This window comes from Labeo rohita, chromosome 20 (genome assembly GCF_022985175.1).
Source record: "Labeo rohita strain BAU-BD-2019 chromosome 20, IGBB_LRoh.1.0, whole genome shotgun sequence".
In the NCBI taxonomy this organism is placed as follows: Eukaryota; Metazoa; Chordata; class Actinopteri; order Cypriniformes; family Cyprinidae; genus Labeo; species Labeo rohita.
In genome coordinates, this window is record NC_066888.1 from 8,090,097 (window position 1) to 8,111,415 (window position 21,319).

Genomic DNA, 21,319 nt, shown 5'->3' on the forward strand with positions numbered 1-21,319 from the left:
TTTATTACTTTTAACTTTAATGTCCAGGTATAATATTTTCATTTGAATATGGTTCATATAAAGTGTTATTTGCACGGTATATACCAGTAAACATTTTTATATCATGCACTCCATAAAAAAAAAAAATCAGGTGAAGTGGGCCAGTTGGTCTGGTAAAGTGGGCCATCCCTTATTTATTAAAAATTATTCTGCATCTTAATAAAAAAACACATGATTTATTCACACATTAACAGACAAATATATTTAATAACATATTTAACAAATACAAAAATATATAACCTAAAGGTTATGAGTAAAATAAATAATTTGTAAATCGTCATCTCAATTCATATGTCAAATTCCAAACATCTAAAAGGTCATATTGCGTTGACATTATATTTGATTAAAAATATCTTCAGAAATCAGAATATTAACTAAATGAACTCTACAATATGTTAACAATGTGGCACAAGCAACAATAAATAGTCTAAAAATAATAATAATAGAAACATTTAAAATGGTCTTTAAAAAGTCTTAAGTTTATCGGGGAAACACACATCTGCAGTGATTTGCGCCATCTACTGGCAGAGATTGAATGTGCATTTTCAACAAGCCTGTTGTTTTGACTAGGGTTTTCCTGCAAACCACTCCTAACCACTTCTAAGCATAACTTATACCTGGGTAACCCTCTTGAAATATTTAACCTAATTTATTTCAATATATTCTATATATTCTTGTTTTAAAGTATTCTTGGAAAGAAAGTCTTGTGTCTGTGTGAGACTTTAATAAATGTAAAATTATTTGAATATAAATGCTAATTTATGTGCCTTTCAACCCTCACAATAGTCAAAAAAAAAAAAAATCTTAATTTCCTGTTTGCTTTAAGTCATGTCATAAATAGTAGACACTCTAGTACTATAGAAACATATTAGCTGAGCTCCCACACGTTTCCTTTTAGATAATTATGGGCCATTTTTCAAAGCATAAACCATATGTCCATCCTGTCATGGACATATATTTTACTGCTAAATATGTTTTCATTGCAATATTAAGATGCAAATGATATTTTCTGAAATGTATGATGTCCCTTTCCTAAACAAGGTTATTTGTTTGCTTTCAAATTATAAATGCATTAAAAAAGATTTTTCGTAAACCATGTGTTTTAAAGAAACTCATACAATTTGCACATGTATTTTTATTTATTTGGAGAAAACTGTGATATTTGAATGCTGTTATTTGTTTGTATGTTATTGCCCCCACACCTAGCTACTGAACACACTGGATTATAGATTAGATATTAACTACAAAATACGTCCACGCTATCTAGTCTAAGTTGCTGACTGGGTGGACATTTTGGAACAAGGACAGGGTGAACATTTTTAGCTTCAATTAGCATATTAGCTTACAACAAACTGTGACTAGCTAAATAGTTAGTCTGGTTGTTAAAGAGAATTTGGTATATTTAAACATACATATTTTGAAAATACTATATATATACATCTTGGTTTCCAAATGAAATACAAAACTTGCTATCATCTGAAAAGAGGACTTTGGACCACTGGGCAACAGTCCATTTCTTCTTCTCCTTAGCCCAGGTAAGACGTTCAGGAGTGGTTTAACAAGAGGAATATGACAACTGTAGCTAAATTCCGTGACACGTCTGTGTGTGGTGCCTCTTGATGCCTTGACCCCAGCCTCAGTCCATTCCTTGTGAAGTTCACCCAGATTCTTGAATCAATTTTGCTTGACAAGCTTCTCAAGGCTGCGGTTCTCTCGGTTGGTTGTGCATCTTTTTCTTCCACACTTTTTCCTTCCACTCAACTTTCTGTTAACATGCTTGGATACAGCACTCTGTGAACAGCCAGCTTCTTTGGCAATGAATGTTTGTGGCTTACCCTCCTTGTGAAGGGTGTCAGTGATTGTCTTCTGGACAACTGTCAGATCAGCAGTCTTCCCCATGATTGTGTAGCCTAGTGAACCAAACTGAGAGACCATTTTAAAGGCTCAGGAAACTTTTGCAGGTGTTTTGAGTTGATTAGCTAATTGGCATGTCGTCATATTATAATTTGTTGAGATTTGGTGGGTTTGTGTTAAATGTGAGCCAAAATCATCACAACTAAAAGAACCAAAGACTTAAACTACTTCAGTCTGTGTGCACTGAATTTATTTAATACACGAGTTTCACAATTTGAGTTGAATTACTGAAATAAAACTTTTCCATAACATTCTGATTTACTGAGATGCACCTGTATATCCTCCTACACAAAACATAAAATTGTAGTGCTTTTGTTATTAGCCTAATATAACACACCCTTTCATAGTCATTTTTACGTTAATTAAAAACAACGAACTGTTTTGCACAACTAAATAGGCTAAACGGAGATTACTGACACCTCCTCAAACGCTCAAGTTCATGCCAGCTTTTACATTAAAAATAAGATAAAAGATAAAAAAATTAATAGTTGCCATATAGTCTTTGTGTAAATATTAATGTAGTAATTTACTGATAATAATTGTTTAAATAAATCTAAGTTATACTTTTGTCTTTTCTTAAAAATGGGTAATTTAAAGGCTAAAATGGCTAAACTTTTTGCTTTTGTGAAAACTTGTATCTGAACTGTAAATCAGTTTTTACAGTACATTACAGTCATTTAACAGTTTAATATTTAACTATAGACATGGCCATAACCGTAGACACTGTATGGTATTATTTTATTTGTGCAGGTCGTAAAAAGCCTTAAATTTGAGCTTAAAAATCCTGCAGCTACCCTAGTCATATATTGCATCAAGCAAAAGCATTTTATCATTTAGAGAAACAGTGTCCCTTTAATTAAGAAGCATTGTTATGCTCTGAAAGTGCAAACCCACTGAGCACAGTACAATCAAACTTAAACGGCCCACTTTGCCTGCAATCACCCTAATGTTTTTTTCTGCATCCAGCCAGCCAGTCATGCAGTGGGCGGGGCCTACGGAAGCCCGTTGGTGACTTTGAGCGAAGCAGGAAGTGATCTGTGCGTGTGTAGCGTAGGCGCGTAAGCACGTTGTTTTCTAACTGTTTTATAATTGTGAATATTTGATAACACCCGTCTAAATTCACTTACAAATATCTGTATGTTGGACGCATGCGTTTATTATTCTGTTTTAAATCCTTTTTTGTTCCTGTACGTTTTTGCACTAATCAACTAATCAGTGACCAAGGTCAAAAGTTGTGGACGTGAGACCTTCAGCCGGCGTATGTAAGTGATCGGAAATCTGTTCCCACATGGCCGGGTTAATTAACTTTGAGGACGAACAGGAGGTGAAGCAGTTTCTGGATAATTTAGGAGTGGAGTACAGTTATCAGTGTTACCGGGAGAAAGATCCTGAAGGTTGGTTGAGCGCTGTCCCTCTCGAGCTGGTGCTGAACGGCTTTCATAGCAGCTCCGTGTGATCTCATTCTTCTGTGTTTCTTGTGTTTGTTAGGGTGTCAGAGGCTGGCAGATTATTTGGAGGGTGTGAAGAGGAACTATGAGACCACAGCTCAGGTTCTCAAGCACAACTGCGAGGTGAATGGCTTTGGAGAGAGCTGCTATAAGCTCGGTGCTTACCATGTCACCGGCAAAGGTAAAGCTAGTGTTCATCAGTAGATGTAGGGTCATGCAAATCTTGTTTCCATTGTCAAATTTGTAGTCATTACTAATACTAATATTGGATTTCAGAATTGATTGATATGCACACACATACACACACACTCATACACTGAATATTTAATAAATACGTATTTCTTAATTAACATATATTGTGAAAAATGTGAAAATGTGTATATGTAATTTGCTTTATGATTTTTGACAAAGCAAATATGTAGCTTTTTTTCTTTTTTCATTGCATACATAAGTTTTTTTTTCCTTTTATTTTTAATATATCATTAATATATCATAACAACATTTAATAAAAATACAATAAATATTATATGTGTGTGTGTGTGTGTGTGTGTGTGTGTATTAGCATTATTTTGACTCAGCCCTAATGGGATCAAAAAACGTCCTACTTCTTAGGTCTTATTTCTTATATTTTTGTGTTAATATCTTGGTTTCTCCATTACCAACCAATGAATAAATAAATAAATAAAAAGCTTGTTTCTCCATTGCCAAAAATAATAATAATAATAATAAAAAAACAAAACAGAAAACAAATAAAAATAAGAATAAAAAAGAATATTCTAAATCCTATTTACATCTGTGAATATTTATTTTTATTTATGCATTTTATCCTCGACAGTAGACATGCTGTAAAATTAAAAATTCTAATAAAATACAAAAATCTAAAATGTTTTTTTTTTCCCTAAAATATGTAGGACATTACTCAAAACAATAAATACAATATGTATGTATAATATAAAACGTATACATATATTTAATTATATATATATTTATTGTATTAAAATTTGTTATTATATATATATATATATATATATATATATATGTGTGTGTATATGGAATAAAAATTTTAGGTATGTAATTTAAAAAGTATATCATTAAGAAAATTTTAGAAATAAAAATAATTAATTTTCCAAAATTAAACTACATATGATATGCATATTTTAGGTGAATTTTAGAGTATTAAGATAACAAATATATATTAATAATTATTTAGAAATGTGTTATATGTTTTGTAATTTTATAAGAAATTTTTACTTTTTTTTTTAATAATAAGAAATCAAAAAGAAGTTTTAAGCTTTTTTTTTTTTACACATTTCAATTTTTAAGTTTTATTTATGTTTCTATATATTTTCTATAACTCAGTATCACAAAATACAGTATATAAAGGTTTTATTTTATGCTCTTCACATTGTAAAAAGTAGCATTTGGTTACAATCTTTGAAAAGTTCTTTGGTCATTTGTGATCTTATGGTATTCAAGACAAATATAGACATTTCATTGTAAATAACATTTTTCTTTTTTAATAATTTATTTTAAATATGTTATTTTATCTGTAAATGCTATTTTATCCTTTGTGAAAATCAAGAATGTCGTTGTATTATGCATATACATTATTATGCATTATACATAATATTTATAATATTATGAAAATTGTATCAACAAGTACAGAACAACAAAACATACAAAAAAGTTGGATATTTTAAAAATAATTAATACTCAAAAATTATATGAATTTTAGAGTATTTTATTCCAAAATATATATTAATAAAAATTATGTTATATTATAATATTGTAAACATATTATATGTTATAAATCTAATGTAAATATTTCAACAACTGACTGCTTCTTTTGACATCAGGTGGTGTGACGCAGTGCTTAAAGTCTGCATACTCCTGTTTTATGAAGGCGTGTAACAGCAAAGGGAAGAAGACAGTGGACGCCTGTCACAACGTAGCTCTGCTTGCCCATGACGGCCGAGCCATGGAGGGGGAAGCTGACGCGAAGGTGGCTCAGCAGTACTACGAGAAGGCTTGTGAGGGAGGCTTCGCCCCCAGCTGTTTCAACCTGAGTGCTCTTTTAATCCAGGGATTTCCAGGGGTGGACAAAAACATGCCGCTGGCTCTAAAGTACGCCTTGCGAGCCTGCGAGCTGGGACACGTATGGGGCTGCGCTAATGCCAGTCGCATGTACAAACTGGGTGATGGGACGGATAAGGATGATCAGAAAGCAGAAGAGCTGAAGAACAAGGCTAAAGAGCTCCACGGACAGCAGAAAGAACGGCAACTGAAATTTGGGGAGTGAGATAATGTGCCATAACAGTTTACTTGGCCTTCCTGTTTTGATATGAGTGATATAAACAGCATAAATTATTTTAATAAATTCATTCTTTTTTGTTATAACTCTGATTCATGTTTGAGAGTGATGGTGTTAATATAAGATAACATTTACAGAAACATTTACAGTTTCCTCTAGACTGTGAGAGTTCACGTATAATTATGTTTACAGAAATATATAGTTATAATTAAAGTTTAATGAAATGACTCTACTATTCTCTAGTGGTCTGAATTGGATCTTTGTAGCTCTATAGGTTTTGTTTATTTTTCCAGGTGCATAAAATGACCACTAGATGGAAGCATACACAAGTTAAATTGAATATGCAGGGCTTTCCGGCGAGCTGCTTACCTTTATGTTCAAGAGATTGCAATGAACATTCATTTCTTCATTGAGACAAACCTCAATATTTTGATGTTTCAAAATGTTCGCTTCATTCCCTTCAATTTATGAAACATAAATGACATACTGTATATGACTTTGTCATAGCAAAAATGGCTTTGAATTCTTGAAACTTTAACTTTTTAATGTTTAATTTGCTCCTCATTGTCTCCATTTAACAATAACAACGATAAATAGATAGATAGATAGATAGATAGATAGATAGATAGATAGATAGATAGATGATTTTCAGATGTTATAAGTAGAAACATGTCCATAACGCCAGATGGTCTGAATGGTGACCTCCATGACCCGGTGTGAAGATGTCAGTAGCTGCTATTAGTGTTGGGAAACAAGAATTTTCTATTTACATACCGGAACCGAATGATTTTCGTGACGCTCAGCTGTGTTAACTGTTCTTGAACCCGCATTCTTCCGCCTATGTAAACAGAGCACCATATATCATTGTTACCTGCATTTACTTTTTAGTGTAAACCACTTCCTGAGGGAATAATGATCCTTATGAGCCGGCACTTTTAAATGAATACAAAACTGGCGACCAGTGTAATCTGATTCCCAAACAAATGACTCTTAAGAACCGGTTCTTTTCAGTGAATCAGATGCGCAGTGCACGACCAGTTTGATTTCCAAACAATTGACTCTTATAAACGGTCTATTTCAGAAACATGCAGGGAGAGTCCCAAATAAATAATTCTTATGAACCTGTTCTTTTTATTGAATCAACATTGTTTTTTTTTATTAAGGAGTACAAACATTAAAACATTAAGGTAGTACAATTATAAACATAGAAACAACATAAAAATACAAGAATATACACAAATACAGACGTGTTGGCAGGTTAACAAAACAACAACAACAACAATGTAGTAAATTTATCCGCATTATTTTTGTTTTTATGGGTCTGGCTTCCATCTCACTTGCGTCCAGCTGTTTTTAGCTGTGCAAATCTCCTTTTGCTGCATGATATTGCAAATTTTTGTGTTTTACCATATTATTTTGATGTTTTATCTTAATTATGAACACACTGGTTTGTAGTGCGAACAGTTTTATCATTAACTTTTTCTCATTATTTTCCTGTAACAGCAGCTAATGAAGCAGAAGTCTGGACCAGCAGTCTGATTCCGAAGCAAATGACTCTTACGAGCGATCTTTTTTTCAGTGAATCAAAAGCATACAGTGCGATCAGTGTAGTCTGCTTCCCAAACAAATGACTTGGTTCATCTTAGTGAATCAGAATCATATATCATGACCTGACTTCAAAACGAGTGAATCTTATGAATAAGCAGGCTTACTTAAACCACAGTTTATTATTTTTGTCACGTCCGACTCAAATTGGACTTGATTTGTCATATTATGAGTGGTATAGCATGCAAATGAACAAAATGAATTAATGTTACTACATTTTTGTTCAATATTATCAATAAATATATCAATGAAACAATTATTGCTGTTGAGTACTGGAAACTAAATAAAAGTATTTAGCAAAAACTCCTAAGGGCAGAAAATACAATAAAACTGCATCTAATAAAACTGCACCATTTGTCATTTTTAGCTGCATATTTTTTAGTGTAAACCACTTACGGATAAAGACCCCTATGAGCTGGTACTTTCAAATGAATCCGAAACCAGCGACCAGTGTAATCTGATTCCTAAACAAATGACTCTATCGAACCGGTTCTTTTCAGTGAATCAAAATCACAGCGCGACCAGTGTAGTCTGATTTCTAGAACAAATTACAAACGGTCGTTTTTAGTAAATCAATAAACATCCAGAGATTATTCTAGTTCCTAAACTAATGTTTCTTATGAACCTCCCTACGGAAAAAACAGCTAAAACCAGCCTAGGCTGGTTGGCTGGTCTTAGCTGGTTTAAGATGGAAGTAGCTGGTTTTAGCTGGTCTCCCAGCCTGGCTAGGCTGGTCAGGCTGGTTTTAGCTAGTTGTTCCAGCTGGTCTCCCAGCCTGACCAGCTAAGGAAGTGGCAAAAACCCCTCTAAAACCAGCCTGCTGACCTGCTATGACCAGCCTGGATGGACTGGTTTTAGCTGTTTTTTTTTTTTTCAGCAGGGCTGTTTTTAGTGAGTCAACATTTGTTATTAAACAGTAGTACAAACATGAAAACATTAAGCAGTAGCCTACAATTATAAACATAGAAACAAAACATAAGAAAAACAAAACAAAAATATAAACAGATACAAAGGTGTTGTGTGGGTAACAAAAACAACAACAATACTAGTGTATCAAATTCCAGAGCATGCATTTTTGACAAAACCCAGAATAACCAACTTCCTGTTGGGATGAGCTAATGACATAGAGTGTGAAAGTTGTTCAGATTGATGAGTTATATATGTCTACCGAGTTTCATATGTGTCAGTTCAAGTATGTGTGATATATGCCCTAATGGCCACAGATTCCAAGGTGTGTGCCAATTTTCAAGAGTTTTTGAGCATATTAAGGGCCCCAAAACCTTGACAAAAAATAATAATAATAATAATTAGAATAATCCTAAAAAAAACAATAGGGCCTTTGCCCTTTTAGGGCTCGGGCCCTAATAATTAACTTATATCTTCAGTGAAGCAAAAGCTTCCCAAACGAATGACTCGGTTCATCTCAGTGAATCAGAATCATACATCATGACCTGACTCCAAAACGAGTGGCCAGATCTTTTTAGTGAATCCAACTTATGAATAAGGACTCACTAAACTGGATTTTATTATTTTCATCATGTCCGACTCAACATGAACTTGCCTGGTTTGTCACACATTGAGTGGAACGAACTGAATAAATATTACTATATTTTTGATCAATTTTCATTAAATGTATAGATGAAACAATTATTGCTTCTGAGGTCTGGAAACCAAATACAAGCTTATTGGAAACAAACTCCTGAGGGCAGAAAACACAATAAAACAGCATCTACTTTTCCCAAATATTTCTTGTCTAAAAGTACTAAAAGAATCGTTAAATTTCATGTGATTCCCATAAGCAATGCATAAAATGCTCAGGCATTCACCTCCAATGACACTGCTGCAGCAGCCGCAGACGGAATCCCCGCCCTTTCTCAGCTCATCTCCAATAACACAGCAGCATCGTCAGATTGGGCCAGTGGCCCCGCCCACCGCTCTCTCTCCTCCAATAATATCGCAGCAGTCTCAGACTGAGCCCGTAGCCCCGCCCGCTGTCGGATCAACGGACACACATACACGCACATTTGCCGCTCCTGCTGGAACATTATAGTTGCGTGGCTGTTGTTGTTTTATTTTGTTTATACTATTTTCTTGGCCCAGCGCGTGTGGCACGGAGTAACGGTCGCAGCATTCCCGTGCAGGAGTTGAGCACGGATCGTGAAGCGGTGAGTTTGACGCTGTTTAGTTGCTTGTGATGCGCAGTGTGTTGTTATGAGCGGGATGTTAGCTAACAGGCTACAGCAGGAGCACGCCTATGATGAGATTAATAGCGACTACAGCCGCTCTGACCGGCGACATGCTGTTAACGGACTGAAGATGCGACTGTTTAGGAGGGAATTTGTGGGCATGTGTGTGTCATGCGCTGCCTGCGTGTAGTTGGATGACTTTTGCGTGATCAACGCTCGGTTCTGCAGATAATAAACTAGGCTTTTGCGGCTGCCGTGTACGTGTGTGTGTGTGTGTGTGTGTGTGTGTGTGTGTGTGTGTGTGTGTAATAATCTGCAGGATTAAGTTTATTCTCGTGGTTGATGGAAGTGGATCAATGCAGGATAACGGTTGTTTGTATAGAGGGGGTTTCACATGCCCCCCACCCCGCTCTGAATCGGGGTGTGTCACACACACACACACACTCGGGGGTTAATTTTACACTTCTGAACAACCTCATTTCTTTCAACATTGACTATTTTTTGCCAAAATACCGTAGTTACCACATGTACTACTGTTGAAGTGGTATTGGTCACTGCTGTTTTCACAAAAAACAGATATTAAACACAATTCCGCCACCGTTTGAAAGTGCTCCCATTTTAATATATTATGATTTTACAGTAGGATATCTGTAGTAAGTTAGCTGTTGTGTTTGGGATATATTTATGTTATCACAAGCAATTTGAATTGAATATATGGTTAAAAGTATTTTTTGTGCAAAAACACAAAAACAGCTGAATTTTTTTTTGTAGTGCTGTCAAACGATTAATCGCCATCAATCACATCCAAAATAAGTTTTTTTGTTTACATATTATGTGTGTACTGTGTATGTTTATTATGTATATATAAATAGACACAAATGCATGTAAGTAAAATATGTTTATATGTTTATATATATATATATATATATATATATATATATATATATATATACACTACTGTTCAAATGTTTGGGGTCAGTAAAACTTGTAATAGTTTTTAAAGAAGTCTCTTATGCTCATCAAGGCTGCATTTATTTGATTAAAAATATAGAAAAAAAACAGTAATATTGCAAAATGTTTTTACAATATAAAATAATGTTTTTTATTTTAACATACTTTAAAATAGAATTTATTCCTGTGATGAAAAGCTGAATTTTTATCAGCTGTTACTCCAGTCTTAAGTGTCACATGATCCTTCAGAAATCATTCTAATATGTGGATTTATTATTGGAATGATCAATGTTGGATAATATCAACAGTTGTGCTGCCAAATATTTTTTGGAACCTGTAATTTTTTTTTTCCAGGATTCTTTCATGAATAACAAGTTTAAAAAGTACAGTGTTTATTCAAAATATAAATATTTTATAACAATGTAAATTATTTATTATTAGCTTTTAATAAACTTTTAATTATTAACTTAATACATCCTTGGTGAATAAAAGTATTAATTTCTTAAAAAATGTTCTGACCCCAAACTTTTGAACGGTAGTGTATATATATATATATATATATATATATATATATATATATATATATACACACATGTAAATGCTTGTAAATACTTACAAAATATAAACTGTATGTGTGTGTATTTATATATACATAGTAAACATACACAGTATACACGCATATTATGTAGAGATGGGAACCGATTTTCAAAGAATCAATTAAAACGATTCAGCGATTCCTTTATTCTGGCATACATTAGAACGTTTCTGTATGTAGGAAGGCATTTCTGCTTTTCATGTTTCCTTTTAGTTTAATTAAAAGAGTAGTTAATGGTAATTTCATGTGTGTTAGTTCGGTTTGTTGCAGCCGTGATTCAGCTAATGAAACAGTTATTTAACCAAAATGTAATTTACACTGCAATTAAACAATGCTAAATTTCATTTATTCGCTGACTTCAGATCTGGACTGCGAGCGAGGAGCGATTCAGTTCAGACGGTTCTGCGCACTGATTCATTTGATTCATAGAAAAGTTTTGTCTTCATTCATGAATCAGACATCGCTTATATTATGTGAACAAAAACTTATTTTGGATGCGATTAAACGTGATCGTTTGACAGCACTTTTTTTTTGTGAATCCAAATCAGTTATTATTGAAACTATAGGCTGTATGTATATATTAGATTATTGTTATTAATATCATGAGTGTCACGTGTTATTTCACGAGTCTCTTCTATTCTGATTCACTAACTAGATTCGATTTGTTTAAATATTAGTCAGGTACTTGTCACTTCATGGACAAGTCACTTTCTAAAGGAAGAAAGAAGCTCAACTAATGCTCAGGAACCCTGCATGTTGGTGTATTACTGTAATTTTAAATGCTGAAATTAACAACAGAATTCCAACTATTAAATTTGTTTCAGTTTTAATAATCAACACTCAAAAACTGAGCTGTGTACACGTTTAATTTCAGCGTTTCCACTTGAACTGAGATGGCTTCACTGCCAAGCCTCATTAAAGAGCTCCAAAACAGCATTTAATGTTTGGATTTTGTGATTAAATTGAAAGAATTTAAATATTTTTGAGACTTTTTTTTCATATGAAGGTTAGCAAACCCTGCTGATAAAAAAAATGGTAGACACTGGCTTACTGGTTATAATGGGACTTGTATTGGTTTTATTGTAAACTGTAGTGGACCCTGAGGGTTTCTACTGGTAATTGTTTGCTTTCTATTGGTGGCTTGTTAAAACCACTAAATCCTAATGGAATATGTCCCAAAACACACTACATAAAACTATTTTTAATGGTTTTAATGGTTAAAAGTTGATGGTTTGTAATGTTTTAAATGATATTTGTAGTGGAAACCATTAGAATATTTGTGACGGTTTCTATTGTGTTTTGAACTGAAAACATCAGAATGAAGATTAAATTGAGTCATCTATATTGTCAACCCATTATAAGCGTGTTTCAAAAGCTTCTATTATGATGCCCAGTATGCCGGTATGCGAGCAGGCAGTTCACTGTGTTCTTAGCCAGAGTGAATGTGTTTATACAGAGCGTGCTAATAGTTTGTATAAAAGTTGCCCGTCAATAGCACTGAATCCATTCAGATTCTTTCTGCAGTAAACTCAAGCTAAATGACATTAATTATGTCTGTCTCAGCACTTATTGATCATATATGGAAATGGGACAGCCTTTCAGGATCCTTCTGTCTGAATAGAGCACTGTTATGTGATGAAATCACCTTAAATCAAGCCGTGTGAAGTAGCCTGATACTACAATGATCAAGAAAGGAAACTGGCTACTATATACTCTTATAACTGAGCGGTCAAGTTTTGTGAGGATTATATGATATAATATGCTGCGTTATGACTAATGAAGACTCATAATAAAATGTGTCAGTACAGGTTAGTTTTATTGACGCATTTTATGAACCTTGAATTTTTCCCTATCAAGTATGACGAGAATAAACTGCGTCTGTGGTTGATGTTTTTGAAGCATAGTCCAAAGTTAAAGGCTAAAATACATGACATGTTTTACTCTGTTAAAACACTATGATACTGTCAGAAATGGCACATTTGGATGGATTTGGATGGGTGGATGCACTTTATTGGACTTCAAAATCTCAACAGCCATTCACTGCTATTATAAAGATCGAAAGAGCCAGTACATTTTTAAATACAACTCCGAATGTATTCGCCTTAAAGAAGAAAGTCATATACACCTGGGATGGCTTGAGAGTGACTAGCCATCCCTTTAAATCTTATGTTTATAACTTGGTACCTCAGTAATAATATCTTAAGTTATTGGCACAGACATTTGTCATTTAAAGGCCTGTTCACAGCATGGACGTTAACTAGTTTTACTAACCATAGCTGTATTCTACCACCTGGTTTTAAAGATCTTGAGCATTTAAAGCGACAGACAACATAATCAAAGTGCATACTTATAAAGATCAGAACATTATTGTGCTTTGGTGTGGATGCTTATATAGTTATTGTTATCGTTAGTGCTCTTTGCGTGAACTGAGTGACCTTTGCCCTCTCGAGCACTGAGGTTTGTTGCTGCCACAATAACACACTAAGTATGTATAATTTGGCTGAGCATTTGCACACCTGCGTAGAGTATTTCTGGCCTAAAGGAGAAGTATAAATATGTTTGAGTCACTCTGTTAATCAGATCACAACTGTATGCAAAGGCTCGGTTAAATGTAGCTTTTGGTTTTATGGGTCTCTGATGAGTATTAGCAGTGTTATTGTGTTGTCTGTCAGCATTGTTTATAGTTGAAGTCAGCATCTGGCATTGCTTTAATCCCCATAAACACTCTCGCTTCTTCACTCTCTTGCTTTCCTTCTCTCTTTCTGTCTGTCTGAGCGCTTCCTGTCTACAGAAGAAGGCTTTGTCCTTTTCAAACTACTGCAAGGCAGAGGCAGATCTTGGTGTTGCTTAGAGTTGAAATGCTGCTCCAGTGCAGCTGTTTCTTAGATGGTTGCACAGGTGGGATTCCTTTCTCTTTCTGTTTGTTGATCTCTGCCTTCCCTTCCTACTTCACGTATTTTTTAGGGTTGTACTAGCCTGAACTCACGAAGCGTGAGAGAGTTTTGTTGGGATGCACAATATATTCCGATGGATATCAGCTGTTATTATTATTATTATTTAAAAAAATATATTTTATAATTTATAATTTATTATTTATTAACTACAGTTTTTTTTGGTCAACAGTTGGTATAGAATATTTGAGTTTTGGTGAATAGGCGATAGAATGTGTTTAAATCAGTGGAATGTTTGCTATATATATATATATATTTTACTTTTGTAGAAAAATAAGAACAACAACTGACAATGCATAATATATTATGCATGGTTATGTGTTGTTGTTGTTGTTATTATTTATTAAATAATAATAATAACAATAATAATTATAATAATTCATTATTATTGTGATATAAATTATTATTTTATTATTATGTTTTTTAGTTAACAGTTTAGAATGGATGGTACAATGGGTTAAAATCAGTTCAATATTTGCAATTTATATTTTTATTAAATTTAAGTTTTGTGGAGATAATATGATGGTTATTATTATTATTATTGTAATTATTTATGAGAATAATAATAATAATAATAATATTATTGTTATTATTATTATTATTATTACATTATTATTATTATTTAATAGTTATTTTTCTGTTAACAGTTGGTATAGAATATTTAAGAATGGGTTAAAAATCAGTGCAGTATTTGAAAAATGTATTTTTAATTTTAATTAAATTTTTTACTTAATTTAATTTAATTAAAGGGATGCACAATATATTACGATGGTTATCAGCTATTATTTATTAATAAAAATTACTGCTTTTTTTAACAGTTGGTATAGAATATTTGAGTTTTAGATTAGCTCTAGTTTTATCGTTATTAGCAGTGATTAAGTTCTTTCAAATTATTTAAAGTTTATTTTGAAATGAATAGCCATGTCCATATTTTATTCTGTACATTATATTGTGTGTGTGTGTGTGTGTGTGTGTGTATATAATATATATATTTGTGTGTATATATATGTGTGTGTGTGTGTATGTATGAACATTTTATTAAATTAAATATTTTTTCATTTTATTTTTTAATTGAATTTATTTTATTTTATTAGCAATAGTGTGTTTAATATGGTTATAATATTGTTTTGTTTTTATTCATTTTATTCTAAACAGTAACAACAATTTAGATGAACTATAGCATAACACTGTCAAATTAATTATCATGAGAAAAATAATAATAATGAAATGGCCTGTAGAAATTGTGTCTGGACAAATAAAAATATAAACCGCTTGCCCAACCAGGCCAGCAGAAAAATCTTTATTGAAGTACACAACCGCTCAGTTTCCTATAAGACTTAATACTTGAAACTGGCTTACCTAACTGAAAAATATTTTTCTAACTGAAAAATATTCTTTTGGCAAGATTGACTCCTAATTGAACACAGTCTGTATTGATGTGCCTTGTGAGGTTGCGAGACCCATCTGGCCTTGTGCTCTTTGCTTCACAAAAGAAATGCGATTATTCACAGATTACATTTGTGAAACGGGACCCCCTGCTTCACAAGGGCCTACCTTTCCTCTTTGTGTCTGTGAGGATTGCAGGTCCTGTTCTGCTTTGCTTCCCTGCTCAAATGACAGGGGTTTTCTGAAACACAAGATGAGCCTCGCAGAATGGGTGTGTGTGCAATCGCTCACTTGTATGAGGCCTCTTGTTTACATTTTGTCCATTGGTGATTCTGTAATGTCACCACTCTTCTTTGCATGCGTCTTGTGTTCGGACGGCACATAATGGTGGTGTGCTGTAGGGAGAACCAGAAATGATGTGTATATTTTAAGCCACGGAGCCATTTGAAGCCTTTTCCTAACATCTGTTGCAGGCCGTGCGTTTGCGGGCACGTGTGTCTGTCTCTGTGGCTATTTGTGTTTCTGCTGCCGGTCATATAGGCTGTGAGGTTAAGCAGGGAGACTCTTTAATTAATCTAATGATCAGGGTATCTCTCACTAGACATTACCACAGCTGTTTCATTAGCCTGTTGCATCCCAGACTCTCTGTAACGCAAGAATTCACTGGTGTTTTCACAGGATGTTGTTTATTGCATTACTGCAGTGATTACTGAGTTGTCCACGAACGCTTGTCGTTTCCATTTTCATCCGCCAGTAGAATTGGCTTTTATGCTCTGTGCAGTACTGCAACGGTGTAATTTCGAGGACTGTTCAGAGACCTGTAGTTACAGCAGGCCTAACAGTGTGTTTGCTTTGCTAAGATTATAGAAGTTGCTTTGTAAGTGCTTTTTTTACGGCTGTTTCAAAGGAAACATGGGATATTTTCAGTTGTGAACTACCATACTGCCCTTTTTATGGTATGGTGCTGTTACACTGTGTTCACGCTCTGTCTGCTTTTGCAAAAATGTGTATATATGAGAGCAAACTAAGAGGAGTAGTAAATGCCACAATGCAATGTACTTGAACTTTCCTTGACATTGAATAAATATATATTATTGTTAGAAAATTTGAGGTTAGGAATATTCTTATCTTATGACCACTAAAGCTGCGTTGCTTAAAAATACAGTAAAAGCGTTAATTTTGGGAAATACTGCTGTAGTTTAAATGGTAGTAGTGTTAGGGCTGCACAATTAATCAAATTTCTAATCGTGATTACAATTACAGATGCCATAATTATATAATCATTCAAAGGCGCAATTACAATAAATAAATAAATAAATAAATATGTGTGTGTGTGTGTGTGTATGTGAGAGAGAGAGTGTGTGTGTTTTTCCTACTGGTTATCTTAAATTTTAATTTAATTAAGTTATTTTTTTTATTTTTTTTTATATATATTTAAAGAAGAAATTATATATAAAAATGTGGCATACCATTGCTTCAAACAATGAAAAAAAAAAAAGAAGCTTTGCTTCAAAGCTATTCAAAACATCATTCAATATAAATTGTGATAACAGCAATTAATAATGTCCAATTACAATTTTAAGGTAATAATCAACAATTAAAATTTTTGTCATAATCGTGCAGCCCTATTTGGTTCCAAAGTGTTTGCTGTAAACTTTTTTTTTTAAACTTTTTTTTATAAAAATCCAAACAGAAAATTGCTGAAAATTATGGAAACCCGTTTCAGCCACTGAATAAATAATAAAATCGGTTATTGTGACTATCTCACAATTCTGACTTTTTTTCTTAGAATTGAGTAATATAAAGTTGCAACTGCGAGTTATAAAGTCAAAACTGCAAAACATAAATTCAAAATTCTTTTTTCTTTTTTTTTTTCTTCTCTGAATTGCATGATATATGCACAACTGAGAGAAATAAAGTCAGAATTGTTAGATAAAAGCAATTCTGACTTTTCATATCTTGAAATTCTGACTTTTTTCCCTTTGCGATTATTGACTTTTTTTCTCAGAATTGTGAGATATAAAATTGCAATTGCAAGTTCTAAAGTCTAATTTTGAGGGGGAAAAAAGACTGATATGTCCCTGGAATTACAAGTTTATATCTCACAATTCGAGATTGTGACTTGCAATTGCGTGTTATAAAGTCAGAATTGTGGGATATAAACTGGTAATTCTGAGAAATAAATCTGAATTTTTTATATCTCGCAGTTCAGACTCAGAATTGTGAATTTATAACTAGCAATTGCTACTGTAGTTTATATCACACAGTTCTGAGAAAAAAAGTCAGAATTTCAAGAAAAAAGTTAGAATTGCGAGACAAACACAATTCTGAGAAATTAAGTCTCAATTCTGAGAAGAAAAGTCAGAATTGCTAGACATAAACTTAAATTTGCAAGAAAAGTCAGAATTGTGAGATTAAGAGTCGCATTTACCTTTTATTTTTCATTCGGTGGCACAAATGGGTCTACATAGAAATTATGAATAATTGTATTACGCCTTTCGGTCTGAAAATACTAAGATATGACTTTTTTTGTTCACATCATCCAGCCCTATTTAAAATAACTGTTTAATATTTTATTATATATTAAAATAGAATTTATTCCTTGTGTTGGGTTTTTTCATGATTTTTTTTTTTTTTTATAGAAGGTGCAACATTTATTTGAAATAGGACATTTTTTGCAACATAATAGCCACTTTGGGTCAATTTAATGCATCTTTGCTGTATTAAAGTATTAATATTTTTTTTTTTTTTTTTAAATCATACTGACCCCAAACTTTTGAACAATAATATAAGTAATGTGCTTTATTTTAAGATGAATATCTCTCAGTGTCATTACAACTTCAGGTTTTGTGAGTCATATGTTGATTCACTAACCACTAATTCAGAGTTTATTCAGTGAAAGATTTGTCAGAGTGATTGAAACTGGTAACTGGTAACTCCTTCACACTGTCAGTGAGTTGCAGCAAAAAACAAAACAAAACAAAAAAACACCTCTTGAGTTTGTGTATTTTTAAAATACTTAATAAGAAAACCAGTTCATAAGTCACTTATTTGTGAATTGGATTATACTGTATGTTTGTTTTTGCATGCAGCCTGAAAAGTTTATCTGTAGGTTTTCTTGTCAATAACGTGCTGTACATGGTCAATAAAACCTAACGCTGAAAACACCTTTCTGTTGCCATTACTACATGTAATTAAAAAATGCAAAATAACCTTTATTTGTGAGATAATAATTGGATGCCACGCACTGAATTGAAATTAATGAAAGACAATCTGCGATATTTTTGTCTAACTTGCATCTCTGCTCCCGCATCGAAACAGTGGAGGTCGGACTGTTACAGCTGATTTAGGGCGGGTCCGAGGTAATGTCATGTCAGTCAACTCGTGGGAGCGGCCTCTGTGGGTGTGACGCCACACCGACAGGCATCCAAGAATGGCTCAGTTTGAAAAAGGGGATATTATTTTTACAGATTAATTAAACACTACTGCATGGATTTTTAGCATTATAGGGTAGATGTGTACATTGACAACACACATTAATGTTCAAACAACATGTAAAAGTGAACTTTGCATCCGATGACCCCTAAATTTACTACTATGTTATAATTATGTCTTTAGCTTTATTGGTCGCACTGTTGCATAAGTGCATCCTGCCACCGTGAAATGATCTGTCAGTCATCTTGTCATATCGATGCTTAGGACACAGCAATAGATTATTTGTCTGATCTGTTGCACAATGTGCAGTATTCAGTGCTAATATAGCCATAGACTTGTTTTTTTTGGGTAGTAGTCACGACAGCTTGTTGTATAACAGCTGATTTTTTTTTTTTTGTAACAGAAACCTCTGAAACACACAGGCTTTCACTCTTGTTCTCGACTGACGTGCCGTAAGTAGTTTCCAGGGTAACGTGAGTGCCAGTCATTGCAGTTGGCCCACAGAGGAAGTGAGAGGTGATGAGGACTATCAAAAATGTCTTGTCTGTCTGCCACACTAGCGGTTGCGACTAGTTACCAGGGGCCTCTCAAAACACCTTCACGCTGATCTCAGAGCTCCTTTGTCTCATGATTGTCATGGAATTTTAACTACTTGTCATCTGTTACATCTTTAAAGCCTACCACACGAAGTTTGACAGAATGAATCACACAAAAGTATAAACTGTTCGCAAACCATTCGTCTTCTCTGAAGTTTTGGTATGTGAATCAAAACAAATGTTAGCATGCTGCTAAGCTAATGGTTCTGTAAAAAGCATTAAACGCACAGCACAAACACTTTAAAATATTTTTTTTTAGCTTTATTGGCCACACTGTTGCATTTGTGCATCCTGACACTGTGAAATGATCTGTCAGTCCCTTTTTTTGTTTAAATATCTTGTTGTTAAAGGGACAGTTCAGCCAAAAATGAAAATTCTGTTATTGATTACTCACCCTCATGTCGTTCAGACCCGTAAGACCTTCGTTTATCTTCAGAACACAAGTTAAGATATTTTTGAGGAAATCTGAAAGCTTTCTGACCCTGCATAGACAGCAACGTGACATGTCAGGAGAGCACTTATAAATCTTAAAAGCTGTGTAGGCAGAGAAAGAGTGAATGTTTTTTACTGTAGATCTGTGTTTTAGTTAGACCATGATTTGTTCTACCACAAACTGTTTAAATGATGATATACGGACTGATGACGGCATCACTCAATGGCACATTCGCGCCTTCCCCTGACATTGACCTCAGGCACCGCTAACATTAGTTGGCTGTGCCTTTCATTTGTTTGTTCGTTCAAGAGAGCACTTAAAATGGCATGTGTGGGTGCAATTTATCTCTAACCTTTCATCTACTTTTTGGTCACCTTGTATGGTCAGTTAAACGCATGTGAGAGAGAGAGGAAGCGTGTGTACTTGTGATCCTTGTTTGGTTATGTGTGGGATCTTGGCTCATTCATATCATCCTCTCTCGGGATGGTTTTGATCAGTGCTTCTCAACCGGTTGTACTTCAGGATCCAGATTATCTATGACACACAAAGATCTGTAAACCTCTAAATGGGAACCGCTGGGTTTGATACACACTATTTTTCGGTGTTGTGTGTCTGTGGGAATGAGAAGACTGGTGGTTATGATGTTAATGGCTGTCAGCTGAAGAAGGTGATTGTGGGCAAATATTGCTTGACTTTTTGTTAGAGGGGTCAATGGCAAATATTAGAATCTGGAAAGAGTTGCAAAAAAAAGGTCAGTTGAAGCACACCTCACATAGGGCCCTTTGATTTCCAGAAAATGCAGATAGAATCACAGAATCCAGTCATAAAAGTGAGATTTGCTGTATAATGTGGAATATCATGGAATTAGCCAAATTTTTGGCTATCAAAAGTAGGTCAGTACACTTAAATCAACATGTAATATGGACTAGTGTCTGTGAAATATTAAGCTGTGAAAAGTACTACTTAAATATGAATCCTTCATGTTCTGCGTGCTGAAGCGTGCGTGATGCTCGCTTTGAGAGACACTTTATGAGCATTTTACTGTTTCTTTTGAGAAACTATTGTCATATCGTATACAAACAGGAACTTAAAGGTCTTTACAGCAAACCGTCAAAATAAAAGTTCGGTTTAACTTGAAGAAACTGTGACAGAAATATGTTACGTAATGTGATGATACTACTACTACTACTACTAAAATTATTATTAAAACATTATTTTTTAAGGAGTATTTACCATAAGAATTGTTTATCAAAAAAGATGCACATAAAACAGTATTTCTGAAAAAAAAAAAAAAAAAAAAAAAAAAAGAAATAATAATAAATTCCTATTTTTTTTTTTAAATAAATCAATTAATTAGAGATGCTTTTGATTTAATGAAACAATTACATTGGAATCTAGAAAATTAGTGGAAAACAGAGAATTTGGTAAAAATAAAACTAAATTTCAGAAGAATGTTTTATAGGGTTCTA

At 33.6% G+C, this 21,319-nt stretch overlaps 2 protein-coding genes across 5 annotated transcripts in view; both read left to right on the forward strand.

The window, feature by feature from the left end:
* The first annotated feature begins 2,919 nt into the window (after window positions 1-2,919).
* On the forward strand, window positions 2,920-7,576 carry LOC127183090 (cytochrome c oxidase assembly factor 7). 2 transcript variants are annotated; one of them, XM_051138911.1, is made up of 4 exons: window positions 2,920-3,011; window positions 3,170-3,347; window positions 3,442-3,582; window positions 5,258-7,576. In XM_051138911.1, exons 2-4 carry the CDS (start codon window positions 3,242-3,244, stop codon window positions 5,698-5,700), a joined length of 690 nt encoding a protein of 229 aa, XP_050994868.1. In that variant the 5' UTR covers window positions 2,920-3,011; window positions 3,170-3,241; the 3' UTR covers window positions 5,701-7,576. The 2 variants fall into 2 exon arrangements, with proteins under 2 accessions (XP_050994868.1, XP_050994867.1); XM_051138910.1 differs by having other exon boundaries at window positions 2,956-3,347.
* A 1,721-nt stretch (window positions 7,577-9,297) lies between these two features.
* ralgps2 (Ral GEF with PH domain and SH3 binding motif 2) overlaps window positions 9,298-21,319 on the forward strand; it is a 150,570-nt gene continuing 138,548 nt past the window's right edge. For all 3 annotated transcript variants that reach the window (XM_051138901.1, XM_051138903.1, XM_051138902.1), the window contains exon 1: window positions 9,298-9,482. The gene's annotated coding sequence lies outside the window, so the exon portion shown is untranslated. The remainder of the gene's footprint in view (window positions 9,483-21,319) is intronic.

Excerpts from the sequence above, each read along its gene's own strand:
- LOC127183090 (XM_051138911.1), top strand. The coding sequence starts at position 3,242 with ATGGCCGGGTTAATTAACTTTGAGGACGAACAGGAGGTGAAGCAGTTT. Across the intron at positions 3,348-3,441 it reads CCGGGAGAAAGATCCTGAAG|GGTGTCAGAGGCTGGCAGAT; the intron begins GTTGGTTGAGCG and ends TGTGTTTGTTAG. Across the intron at positions 3,583-5,257 it reads TTACCATGTCACCGGCAAAG|GTGGTGTGACGCAGTGCTTA; the intron begins GTAAAGCTAGTG and ends TTTTGACATCAG.